This window comes from Phyllostomus hastatus, unplaced genomic scaffold (genome assembly GCF_019186645.2).
Source record: "Phyllostomus hastatus isolate PE091 unplaced genomic scaffold, TTU_PhHast_1.1 phas_scaffold_216, whole genome shotgun sequence".
In the NCBI taxonomy this organism is placed as follows: Eukaryota; Metazoa; Chordata; class Mammalia; order Chiroptera; family Phyllostomidae; genus Phyllostomus; species Phyllostomus hastatus.
The window spans coordinates 20,806,573-20,819,668 of NW_025334018.1; the positions used below are offsets into that span (position 1 = coordinate 20,806,573).

A 13,096-nucleotide genomic window follows, 5' to 3' on the forward strand; every position below is an offset into this window, starting at 1 on the left:
CTGCCGTAGACTGTACAACACGCGGCCTTCACAGTACAGCGTTTTGTGTCTTCACACAAAGACTCTACCAGGTACCACAACTTGTGTGTCTCTCAGCCCGGTCTGGACAAAGCATAGTTAACTCATGGCAGCATACTGCAAGCACAGCAGTGACGGCGTGACTACACCTGCAGCCTCCACAGCTTCCTCAGAGTGGGGCGTTTTGTTTACAACTCACCTGGCACGCCACCTGCAACCATCCATGTCCATCCGAGTAGCAGCAACCTTGAGTTACTTTTTAAAAACGCATACAGATAGGGAGGGAGGGAGAGAGGAAAGGAGAAAAGCAACAGAAGAAAAGATGAATCCCATAGTTTCCTTCTGTGTCCCAACAGACAGATCGGCGCTCGCCCCCAGGGGCACATGGCCACCATGCGGACTCCAGCCCCAGTTCCCAAAACTGTAAACGGAGCGCTGGAATCCACGGAGTGTGTCAGCGTCCATAATTAACTGCATGCCCGCTAAAATTAGCCGAGGGCAGGGCAGCACATGGTGGGGCTGTCTCGTTCCTCATGCGGACGTCGCTCCTGTAGCGACCAGTGTGACGACCGAGTGAACTGTAGCTGGCAGCTCAGTGTTCTGTTCCCCCCAGTCCGTCTGTAAAGGCTCGAGTTGCACGTCAAGGAACCTCCATCCATATTTTCTTTACAAAAAGTGAAAACTGAAATTTGACCAGCCCACGTAAAGGATGGGAGAATTCTGATTTTGCTCATTATTCTGCCACTACATGTGAGATAGGAAGTACGGGGAGAGGCTGCCCCTGGCCTAGACAAGATACTTAGTTGGTCTTGCACTTGTGCACTTGCTGAACTTGAGAAATCTGCAGAGATACTAGCCTTCAAAATGAGGAGGAATCCGTGTTTAGGAAAAAAGTGACAAGGAAAGAGAAGTGAAGAAAAGCTTGGGGACCAGTAACATATGAAAGAACCAAAAACTGCCATTGTTTTCCATATCTGATTGGTTGCCCAGTCCTAGAGATTTGAAAATGTCTCACCCTCTGTCCCCCTTCTTTCAGCACCGATGGGGTTGAACCCTTCTCTTTCAGCGGGCACGTGTTTACAACGGCCTTCGCACTGGTTTCTCGCGCCCAGCGCCCCTTCTCTTTATTTTCTGCACTGCAGTGACCTCCTGAAATAACACAAGCACATCGCTGCTGCACAGAACGCTGGCTGTGTTCTCGCGGACGCCGTCTGGGTGAGTTCACTGATCTGGACTACGGTTAGAGTCAACCACATTGTTCTCAGCCCTTCACGGTCCCCTCTCCAGGTCGCTTGGCTGGATGCACCATGTGCACTGGCCTGAACTGGTGGGTTAGCCATCAATCAGCAGGGACTTATTAATCAACCAGTAGGGTTGATCCATTGTGCTGGGTTTGGGTTTCTACGACGGCCATTCTCGCCGGTGTGAAGTGGCATCTCATGGTGGTTTTAACGAGCAGTGTGCTGGGTTGCTAATACTGTCCCCATCCTGAGACCATAAACTCTGGTTGGACACTCTAAGGCCAGCCAGCATTTAGACACTGTTACATTGTTCAGCACTTAGCTGTTCTGTGCCCATTGTGTCACGAGAAATCAAAGAAAGCAGGAACAAGTTAAGACTGTGGAGGCTGTGGCCGGGTGGCTCAGTTGGTTGGAGCGTCGTCCGACACACCAGAAGGCTGCGTGTTTGATCCCTGCTCAGGGCACACACCCAGGTCCCTGGTCGGGCACAGATGGGAGGCAACCAATCGATGTTTCTCTCTTACATTAATGTCTCTCTCTCTCTCTCTCTCCCCACTTCACGCCCCCCTTCCTCTCTAAATTCAATACACATATCCTCAGGTGAGGATTGAAAAAAAAAGACTCCACGGAGGAGGCAGAATTCTAGCTGAAGCCGAGGCAGGCGCCACACGGAATGAGAGGGAGGGACAGATGTCGGGGTCGGAAGGGGTGGAAGCTGAGGACAGGCCTGAGAAACGCCCCTGGGGAGGGAATTGACAAGAGGAGTGTGATGATGTGGGCCACTCGTCATGGGGGACAACGAGACACAATCTTGGCTAGGGGTGGTGGATTCCGTTACAGAGTGTCTTGGAGGCCAGGCAGAGGTGTTTAAACTCGACTTTATAGACATCTGTCAATAAAAAGGGAAGGGATGGCCGGGGAAGATTATTCTAGCATGCACATTCAGGCATATGGAAGAGACGCAGCAGACAGGCAGGGATATTTGGAAAGAAATTATGGGGCCTAAAGAGAAACTGCAGTTAAAGAGAAAACATTGTCAAAGAAGAGTACAAAGTTTCTAGCTTCAGAAACTATGAAAACGGAGACATCACTATAATCAGCAGGGACATAAAGAAGGTCTGAGAATGGTGAAGGATGGTTGTGGACAGGTGATTTAAGCAGATCCAGGCAGAGCTAATCTTAGGCTGTTCTACAGCATAATAATGGCACAGAGCCAAGAATCTAGGGCAAGAACGGATAGATATAGTGATCTATCAACTCCTTAGATCTACTTAGGAATCGAAAGTCATATATTATTAATTTTGAGCCTCAAAACCCAATCTGGTAGAAGAACAGAAATCTATACCTTCGTTTCACAAATAAAGAAATCAATGTTTAGAATTCATGTGACGTGCCCAAAAGCAGACAATCCGTGAGCAGAAGAACCAGGAGAAGTCTAGTTCCCTTCTCCTTCCAAGAGGCGAGCAGAGCTCAAAGCCCTTCTTGCACAGGGACCCTCAGCACGGAGGCTGCAGCTGAAGCTGTGAGAACATGCACGTCTTTGCGGGCAGGAGGACAGAAAAATAAAAAGGGGTTCCTTGCAGATACCTACGATTAACAGAAACGTGGGAGGAAGCACAGCAAGAGACACCCCCAAACCGACAGGAGCATTCCAGAGGGCAGAGAAACCAAAGCCAGAAAAGTGCCGAGTCAGGCAGGCCGAAGACGGAGTGAGTGCTCCGTGATCCTCACTGCCCGAGTGGGAAGGTGAGGGTTTGGAATGGAAGTAGCAATTTGATGGTTGAAATTTTTTCCAAAATTCAACTTGAGATATTGGGGGGCGGGGATTCCTTCAAAACATTTACCAGCAAGAACATCCATTTGGTGCATGAACAAAAAGGAGTCACATTTTATTTTCCATACATGAACCTCTTACTTCACAAATTAACAGAAATGAGTGTGAAATGATTTTTGATGCTGGAAAACTTAAAAGTGTAAGAATGTAAAGCATCTACTGAATTAGCCTTATAGAAATATAATTTGATCTTTTAAATCACAGCTCAAATATATGTCAACATAATCTGATCAGTTATTTCACGTTTTATTTGGCAAAAAAAATATTTTCAGCTTTTTCTCCACATTTGAGAGGCTTTTGATAAACTAAATAACAGTTTATGTTTTGCTGTGATCTACTTTACTAATTCAAAATTTCAGTAAAGGAAAAGAGTAGAAGCTATAAATAAGCAAAACAACAGCTATAGCTAAAGTAAAATACATATGAATTACATATGAATTAATTTACCAACTTCTGTCTTAAGTGGGAGTTAGCCTGCAAAGAACAATGGACTATTTTACCCCGGTTCCAACATGACTGATACAAAACATTTTCAACTAAAATCAACTTCCACTACTGATATTTTTAGAACACAGCACAGTCCTTGCACATATGAAGTTTCAAAAGGTCCTTGGAAATTACACCCACCTCAAAGTTTTAGAAAATGTAATACAACAATGAAGTAACAATTTTAAAGGCACAGAGCTAATCAAATAACTTACTACTGACCTTGTTCAAGTCTGAAGAGGGTCCTCTCCAGCTTTTCCATTTCGTTCAGAAGTAAAATTCTAACCTGTTTACTGTGTCCCATTTTGGCTTGTAGAGGATTTGAACTCTTTCAGCAGAATTAAAAGAATTCCACAATGGGACGAGTGACCCCTGAAACAAACACACGACAAAAAAAAATCAAGATGAAGGAAATAAACATTATCTTAATTCTCAAGGCTGACAGCCACACTTACATGTTCTCAATGTGTTTTAGCCCTGGCAGAGCAAAGAGAAAGAATGAGTCTCATAAATAAGACCAGCGAGGGCAAATTGATCGTTTCCACACTTGAAACACACTCTGACCGAAGCACAAATACTGTTCTACAGATTGTTACAATTAAAAATAAAAACCCAAATGCTACAGTAAGTTCCGAGAAAAGCAGTGCGTCTTGAATAGCAGGCAGGTGGGTGGGGGTGAAAGTCCCAGCCCCCGGCCAACCGGCTCGGTCAGCTCCAAATAGCACCTCTGCTTCGGGAGGTTGGCCCGTTCCAAGAGAACAGGTGGGAGATCGCCCCGTTCCCGAATTCGGGTCGGGAGCCACCAATGGGGAGATGGGACCGAGGGAAGCAGTTGCTGTCCCTGGAATAGCTGCGGTGGATATAGGCTGCGCAGACCGAGCTATAGATAGAAAGAAGGCACGTCTCCCAGAGGCCAGCGGCATTCCTCGCACTTACACCGAGCAAGTTATACGTGCGGCTCCCGGGACACTGCGGGACCCGCCACCCCGGGGTTGGCGTCGGGGAGGGGACAGGAAGGAAGGCGAAATTAAAAGCAGGCTGTCCGGGCGCAGCGAAGAGCCCAACTCACGGAGGGCCGGGCGCCGTGAAGGGCAAAGGGAGGGGCGGCTGCAGCAGGCCCGGGCCCAGACCGCTGTGGGCGTGGCCAAGGCGTTGTGGGCGTGGCTCAGCGCGGTGGGCGTGACCGGGAGCTCGTCTCTGAGTCCGCCTCGTTCCGGTCCCTGCCGAGACCCTCGCGTCCCCGGGCCTCTAGCGCTCGTTCCCCGGGTGGCGGCGGACAGCTTTTCTCGCCCACTTCCGGAGGCACCGCGCCCGCTACTCTCGCGAGAGCGTGGGCGCAGCGGGCGGGTGCGCGCAGGCGGCTGCTGTCCAGGCCGCTGGCCGCTCGCTGTTCTGTGGCCGCGGGGCAAGTGTGACCGCTGCCCTGTCCCCCTCTTCTCACAGCCAGGGCGCTGTTGAACCCTAAATGCTGCGGTAGAAGGCCGCGAGCTGGCCTGAGCTGCACTGCACGGTCGTTTTGTGGCCCGGCGGCACGGTGGTGGCCAGCGACCTAGCTTCCTGGGCCGCTTCCGCCACGAGTTTTGTGTCTTCTTTATTTTTAGTTTTAGTTGTTTTGCATGGCCGAAGTGTGCTTGACCTAAGTTGTCTGAGCCTTGATTTCTCCGTGCCTCAAATGAGGGGCCTGGCTCCAGCCATCCTCAATCACGTGCCCGCTACCTCTGGTCCTAACACAGGGCCATCTCCCTGATGTAGCCGTGGAAGGAGTGGGTAGGTGGGGGGCGGCCAGGTAACGACCCACCAGTGTGCACACCACCTGGGATCTCAGTGTGTGACCCGAAGGTCGAACATCCTGTGAGGTCAAGGATCTCTGCCGCCTGTAGCTGCACGTATTTTAGGCCAGAAGCTCAGGATGTGGTCCAGATGGTGGTGGAGATTTTAGGGAATCCAAAGGGTAAAAGAAACCCATGTTCCAGAGGCCGAGGACACCCTAGACTCATGAGAGAATTGACCAAAGGTTTGGAGTATGGAGCAGAATCCTGCTTTGTTCATTGTGAAACTACTGTAGGCTACAAACTAAAGGCCCTGGATTGTCTGTTTCAGTAGGTTTCTGAGAATGACCCATTGCCAGTGGCCCCAAACCCAGTTTGGGAACCCACAGCTCATTCACCCATCCAGCTAATCCTGAGAACCTGGGCTTCACCAGACACATGATTCCTGGGGATGCAGCAGGGAAGCAAAGTCTCCGCCCTCGTGGATCTCCTACATTTTATTGGTGGAAGGCAGATAAATTAATAAATAAATTGCATGGGATAATAAGGGGTTGTGAGAAAGCAGAGAAGGGAAATGTGGAAGAGGAGGGTTTGCACTCCAAACACAAATACAACAGTCAGGAAAGGACTTGCTGGTGAGCTGACGTTTTCTCCCAAACAGAGAAAGAGGAAAGAGGATATCCCGGGTGGAGGGTTACATGCACAGGTACCGAAAGTGTGAAGGCCGGGAGGTAGGAGCATGCGTGGTGAGTTGATGGCGGATTCAGCTGTAGCTGAGGGATGGCGAGAGTGGTAGGAAACTAGGAGGGAGAGATGGGGTGGGGGTGGCCAGACCTTGCAGGGCTTTGTACGCCCTTCTGAGGAGTTGTCCTTTGACTCTGGGAAAAAGAGCCATTGGAGGGTTTTGAACAGGGGCGTGGCCTAACTGGATTGTCCTTGTAGAAGGATCTCTGCAACTCTGTGGGGAATAGCTAAATAAACTGTGGGGTGTAGGGTGGGAGGAAGCAAGACCAGTTGGGAAGCTATATACGCTTGCAAGAAGGGTGTGTGTGTGTGCGTGCATGTGTGTGTGTGCGCGCATGCATGAGAAAAGCAGACCTTGCTGTGGAGGTTGCAAGGAGTTGTTGAATTGTGGGACTCTTTGGAAGGCAGAGCCTACACAATTTGCTGCTGATGGAGAGGAAGAAATCAAGGATGATGCCAGTGTCTTCAGCTGGAGAAGTCAGAACATTACTGACTGTCCTACAGAAAGAGAATGTGCCACATAGGGAGTTTAAAATGTTCAAGTTGCCGTATCAAAAAGGTAAAAAGAAACAGGTGACATTCATTTTAAGAATGTATTTTACTTGGTATATCTAAAATATTCCAATATACAAGCAATATAAAAAGTTATTAATAAGATACTTTAGATTCTTTTTTCACACTAAGTCTTTGAAATTGGTGTGTATTTGACACTTCCAATGGTCTCCCTTCCAATAGCTACATTTTGGGGGGGCTTGTGGCTACAAGGCTACAAGGTGGATGGTGTAGGACGAAGCTGCTGTCGAATGAGAGAGGAAGAAAACGGAAGGGGACGGGTTTGGAGGGCGAAACTCAGGAGTTTGGTTGTCGACTGTCCAACCCCCGCGTGGAGATATCGCGCGATATCATTTGTAGCCCTGTTCTCTGAAGCAGTGCTTTTCAAATTGTGAGCTGCAACTCACTGAGGGCCAAAAAGAAATCACCTTCTTCGTTGCAACCAACAGTTTTCAGAATAAAACAGGAAAGATCTGAATGCATGGTGCCTGGTAAAGGTAGTATTTCACAACGCTGCTGCTGCCATGACTTACGCTTTGGTGGGTCATGTATTCCTGCTGGGGGTCTTGGTTAAAAGCAAGTTTGAGAGCCCTGCTCTGGAGTGTGTTCTGCGTACAATTCAAAGTCACGATTCTCGACTCGGAAACGGTGCCTGGGTTTGAATCCCAGCTCTGCCACTAACTAGCGGTGAAGCTTTGGAAGATACTCTGCCTCTTTGTGCTTTGGTTTTTCCAACCGTAAAGTAAGTGCCAACATTGGAGCAGAGTGGGGCCCTGACCACGTTGCAGAGCATGGTTGACATGTCTGTTTGTCCGTGGGCTCGCCTTCCCATACCGCCTTCCACTCCCAGCCCCGGCCGCCCGCCTGCCCATCACTGTTCTCGGAGCCCCCTAAATGAGGTGGTCCTGCAGCAAAACTCTCGCCGTAGTGCCCCGTATGTCAGCTGGAAATGCGCAGTAGACCAGACTGACGAAACAAATTCCTTTAGTCGTCAATGAGTCTTACATAAATGCTTGCCTTTGGAAAGATTTGTTGATTTAAATGAACTCAATCTTACAAATTCCATATTGTGAAAGAGAGTGAAGAATGTTAAGGAACGAAAACATTATGATTTAATGGGCTGTGCCTCTTGGATTAATTTTACAAGGGCATATGTTTTTTATTTAAGGAAGTCGCACTTGTGTGCTGTTTGTGAAGTTCTTGGGATGCCAGTGACTTTGCGGTCCTGGGCCCCAGCGGTGCCGTGAGCAGCCTGCATTTGTCGGGGAGCGGGGTGCGGGCAGAGGGACATCTGTCCATGTCCGTCTTGCCCATGACAGCGATCTATATACACACAGCAGTCTCCACGCTGGCGTCTCCAGGAGGAAGAGTTCCTTGAGCAACGTCCAAGGATCATCTCAGCTGCTCGGCGGCGACTGCCGTGTTTTCTAAAACACTGAAGTTACCAGTGGGGGGAGGGCCTGTCTCCAGGTTCCGTGTGTGGGGGGTGTTTTCTGAAAGGAGGGGGTTGAGAGGTATCATTTACAGTGAGGCCCCAGCCCTGTGATCTGCTGCGTCTAAAGTGGCTGGGGCTGCCCTATGTAGGTTGTATAATCTTCAGTATTGTCTGTGTCTTTTATTCTGTGGTGCCTACGTACCGATATTATTAATAATTTTCTTTTGCAAAATTTTTGGAGTTGCGTTTCCAAAACCCCTTGTAAGCTGAGCGACGTATCCTCCAGGTTTTGACATATCCAGAGAGAGACCCAGTGAAGAGAACGAGGGAAGTAGGAAGGGAAAGAGTGAAAGTCAGAGAAGCAGAAGGACCTGGGTGTGAGCATGCAGAGGATGGAAAACCAGAGACAGGTTTTTCGAAAGGGAGAGAGCACAACATAAAGAAAGCGGACTTGGGGACGAACCAACCTCAGGTTAGTTTTAATCTCTCTGGATCACAATCGAGTCACCCGTACAATGCGGAGGACACCTCTCCCCAGAGGTCCACGTGAAGTTAGAGAAAATGTAGAAAGCCATGAAAGTGTCTGTTACAGCACTGAGCCTGTATGTGGCTTTTAACAAATGACAGCCTAGAAAGGGAAGAGGTGATAGCCAGTTGTCTTGGCTGCGTCAGGCATGGCGGTCGGGCGGACCAGGGCATGGCGGACACAAAGACAGAATCCAAAGGTCTCTTACTCTGGGGGGGGGCGGGGGGGGAGAGCAGAAAGGTGGATCCAGAGACAAAGTCCGAGCCCAAGGTTTCAGCTTAAATTACAGAAAAGAGAGGAAGGGCAGAACCCAAGAACAGAGTAAGAGTTAGCTGGTGTGCAATAAATATTTGTTAGTGAGTTTATCGAGATGTGTACATATAGAGGCAAATTTAGCTGTGGTTCTATTCAAACAAAAAACAGAAAACAAATCTTGGTCTCTTAGAGCTTGCATAGGAAAAGTAGCTTAAAAATTCCTAAGCACCAGCCCTGGCTGGTGTAGCTCAGTGGATTGAGTGCGGGCCTGCAAACCAAAGGGTCGCTAGTTCAATTTCCAGTCAGGGCACATGCCTGGGTTGCAGGCCTGGTCCCCGGTTGGGGGCACGTGAGAGGCAACCACACATTGATGTCTCTCTACCTCTCTGCCTCCCTTCCCCTCTCTCTAAAAATAAATAAATAAAATAAATAAAATCTTTATTAAAAAAAAAAACTCCTAAGCACCGGTGTAACAAATTAGCAAAAAAGAAAATTGGGCGGAATGCTTGGGCACTGTGACGGGGAGACCTGAGAGGTCTTTCTAGTGAGGATCTTTTCTTCGTTCTTAGGATAGATCTTTTAAAAGTTCTTTGGCCCCCCCATTTAACACTAAACCATTTACCCTCGCAAATAAATTCCACTTCCTGTTAAAATCTCGGCTCCAGCGTTTCATGCGGAAGGGTTTAGAGCTGGAAGTCTGGTTGGGCAGAAAGGGCCAGGCAGTGGGGCTTGGAGCTGACTCGCTGTATTTGTCGAGGGTCATCACAGCTGCTCTGGCAGACGACACTACAACAACAGAGGCTCAGTCGGGAGGGCTGTAAGAGAACTTTCTCTCTCCCCTGTAAGCCTGCCGGCTAGCACTGCCAGGCCGGCCTGGCAGCTCGGTGAGGTCATCAGGAAGGCGGCTCTCCCCAGCTCCCAGCTCTCCCCCTCTCCTCGTCAGGACCTCCCCCAGTGCGAGGGCCTGCCAGAGCTCCTGCCGCCGTATCCAAGTTTGGGCAATCAGATGGAGGAAGAAGAAAAGAAGGGCGAACCTCCTCCCTTTCAGAATTTCTGGAAATACCACCTAACGCTTCCGCTTGTAAGGACATGAGCCAGAACTGAGTCACAGGGCACGCACAGATTACCTGTATCTAGGCAGCGATGAAACCAACCCTGACTCAGGCTTTGTTATTGAGGGAAGAGAGAACAGATTTTTAGCAGACAACTAGCAGTCTCTGCCACCGTTTGCACGGTGCTTTAGTTTTTATTTTAATTGTTCTCAAAGCAGAACATCTTGGAGCAGGAGGCAGAAGGCTCCAGGAAGCGCGTGTGCAGGGGAAATGGATCTGCTTACTGAGCACACTCCACCACGCTGAGAGACGTCTCCCAAACACCTCCCAGTGTCCTGTCCAGACTGCGGGGCAGTGAATCAATGAGTGGCACACAGAAAACGAAGCAAACAAACTCCCCCTAACCCCCCAAAAAAGTCCAGCTGGAGATGGCGGCCTTAGACGTGCTAGCCAGAGGAGCTTGCTGAAACTGGACCCCAGGACGGGCCGGCCGACCCGGCAGTCACAGAAGGGCCAGGAATCGTGTTCACCCCATGTGCGCTCCCACAAGGAAGAAAGAGGGGGTGAGCCCAGCCCCTGCAGTTATTCTGCCCACATTTAGCCTTCGGGTGAGCCGCTCCGCCTCCCCAGGAATGGAGCGAGGGACGGAGCAGAGCAGCTGGTCTGTTCAGGGAGGCTCTCTTAAGAAAACAGAGCGGAACTGGGGAATGCGATCCTCTCTGGGCGTCGTGCAAGTCATCGAACACCTTTTGTGCCCTAACTCCTAAACTGCGTGGAATTTATCTTCTAAGGGTACATATGACTGAAGTGTGTGAATGCCTTGAAAATTCGTCTGCCCTTAAATAGTTAGTAATAGTATTCAGTGAACATCTGGCAGGCGCCAGGCACTGTTCAAAGCCCATTACACGTACGAACCCACTTCCCCAAACCACACTGTTGTCATGCCCAATGACAGGGTGAGGAAACCGAGTCCTCCGGGGCAAGGAGCTTGTTCAAGGTCATGCAGCAACCACACGCGGGAATGTGGGCCCACGCCCATTCTCGGTGACCTTGCTCAGTCAGCTCTAGGTCCGGGGCACGGGTGTTACCCCGCGGCCTGGGGCTCAGGAAGGGTTCTGTGCGTGGACGCTCGATGCTGCTCACTCTGTACGTGGCCGTGCCGGCGGAGACTTGGCGCCGTCATTTCTGCGGGTGTTGTAGGCGCACTCGCCTCCGGACGGCCCCTCGCTTAGGAGCTCTGTCCCTGCCCGGCCCTCCTCCCACGGGTCTGGGCCGGGGGCTCCCCCTTCACGCTCCTTTGTGGTCCGATGTGTGCTGCCATGTATGATGCATGGTACCACATATGATATGTGGTGCCATGTGTGTGATGTGTGGTACCATGCATGGTGTTTGGTGCAATGCATGGTGTGTGGTACCATGCATGAAGTGTGGTGTGTCTGATGTGTGCTATCATGCATGATCCATGGTACCATCTGTGATATGTGGTACAATGCAAGGTGTGTGGTGTCATGTATGATGGGTGGTGTCATGCTAATGTGTGCTGTCATGCATGATGCATGGTACCATGTCTGTTACGTGGCACCACGTGGTGTGATAACTACTGTTTGCTTTTCTTCTTTTCCCACTTGGGTCCTTAAGGCAGGGGCCGTGTTGTCTGTCTCTGGAGGGCAGAGCTGTAAAATCACACTCCTTTTAGACAGACTAAGAAAGAAAGAAAGCTGCTGTATTCATTTAAAAAAATTTAAGTAGACTTTTACTCTTACAGCGGCATTGGAGTTAAGAAAGCCGTCGGAGAGGGAGAACAGAGTCCCACGCCCTCGCACCCGGTCCCCCGGCTGCGAACGTGACCGCAGTGGGAGGCGTTGTTGTGGTGAGTTACTGACCACGGCCTGTGGTCCACTCAGACACCCCCAGATCTTACCGGATGTCCGTTTCCTGCTCCAGGACCCCAGGGGGCTACCCCAGCATATCTAGTTGTCACGTCTCCTGAGTCTCCATGAGGCTGTGACAGCTTCTCAGACTTTCCTTGTGGTTTTTAAAATTCATCTTTACGGAGCTAGAATTGACATATAGCGTTGCTAAGTTTCAGGTGCGTGCGTGTCGACGTGGCACACGTATGTGCTGCAGTACGACTGCCACTGCAGAGCTGGCTGCCCCTGCGTCACGTCACGCAATCACCACTCCTTTTTTGCGGTGGACGCAGTTGAGATCCAGTCTCCCAGCGCCATGGGGTGGGGGGGGGTGTGATGCAGGCCTGGAGACTGTGAGCGCCGTGCTGGGCGTCGGCCGTCCAGGACTCACCTGTCCAGCAGGTGGAAGTCTGTACCCTGAAGCAGCATCTCCCCAATCCCCCTCCCCAAACTCCCCAATAACCCCCTTCCGCTCTCTGTTCTTGTATGTTCGGCTTTTTAAGATCCTATGTATGAACGCTGTCATACAGTATTTGACTTTCTCTGTCTGACTTGTGTCCCTGAGCACAGTGCCCTGAAGGTCCATCCGCATCGTTGCGAATGGCGGGATCCCCTCCTGTCTCGTGGCTGACTGGTGCTGCTCTGTGTGTGCGTTCTGCCCGTCCGTTAATCTGAGGACACCTGGGTTGCTTCTGCGTTTCAGCGACTGTGAATAACGCCGCTGTGACTGCGGTGTGCAAATGTCCCTTCCAGGCCCTGCTTTCAGTTCCTGCAGGTACATGCAAGGAGCAGGCTTGCTGGGCCGTGTGGCCATCCTATGTTTAACTCTGGGAGGGCCGCCACGCTGTTCTCCCTGCCAGCTGTGCCGGATTTCAGTCCCGTCAGCAGTGCGCAGGGCTCAGGTTTCCCCGCGTCCTTGCCAGCACTGGTGTTCTGGGGCTTTTCCTGTTCAAAATCATCCATCCTAATGCATGTGAGGTCATACCTTGTTGTGGTTTTGGGCTGCATTTCCCCCGTGATCAGTGATTTCGGATGTCTTTTCGTGTGCTTGTTGACCATGCATGTGTTTTCTTTGGAGGATTGTTTATTCAAGTCCTGTTCCAATTTTTGAGTCAAGTGGTTTGGTTTTTTGTTGTTCAGCTGTCTATAGATGCTGGCTATCAATCCCCTATTGGATATACGAATATGCAACTGTTTTCTTCCATTCTGTAGGTGGCCTTTTCACTCTGGTAATTGTGCCCTTTGATGCACGGGAGCTTTAAATAGCCAGGAAG

At 50.2% G+C, this 13,096-nt stretch overlaps 1 protein-coding gene across 4 annotated transcripts in view; it reads right to left on the bottom strand.

Annotated features, from left to right (window-relative positions):
• Positions 1-4,831, bottom strand: part of AGL (amylo-alpha-1, 6-glucosidase, 4-alpha-glucanotransferase) — a 43,993-nt gene extending 39,162 nt beyond the window's left edge. The window contains exons 1-2 of one of the 4 annotated variants that reach the window (XM_045861711.1): positions 4,649-4,831; positions 3,802-3,951 (exon numbers count right to left, since the gene is read on the bottom strand). In XM_045861711.1, coding sequence (XP_045717667.1) covers positions 3,802-3,883 — 82 coding nt within the window. In that variant the 5' untranslated portion in view covers positions 3,884-3,951; positions 4,649-4,831. Of the gene's footprint in view, positions 1-3,801; positions 3,952-4,034; positions 4,299-4,515 lie in introns of those variants that run through there. The other 3 variants (XM_045861712.1, XM_045861709.1, XM_045861710.1) reach the window with 3 other exon arrangements.
• Between the last annotated feature and the right edge of the window lie 8,265 nt (positions 4,832-13,096).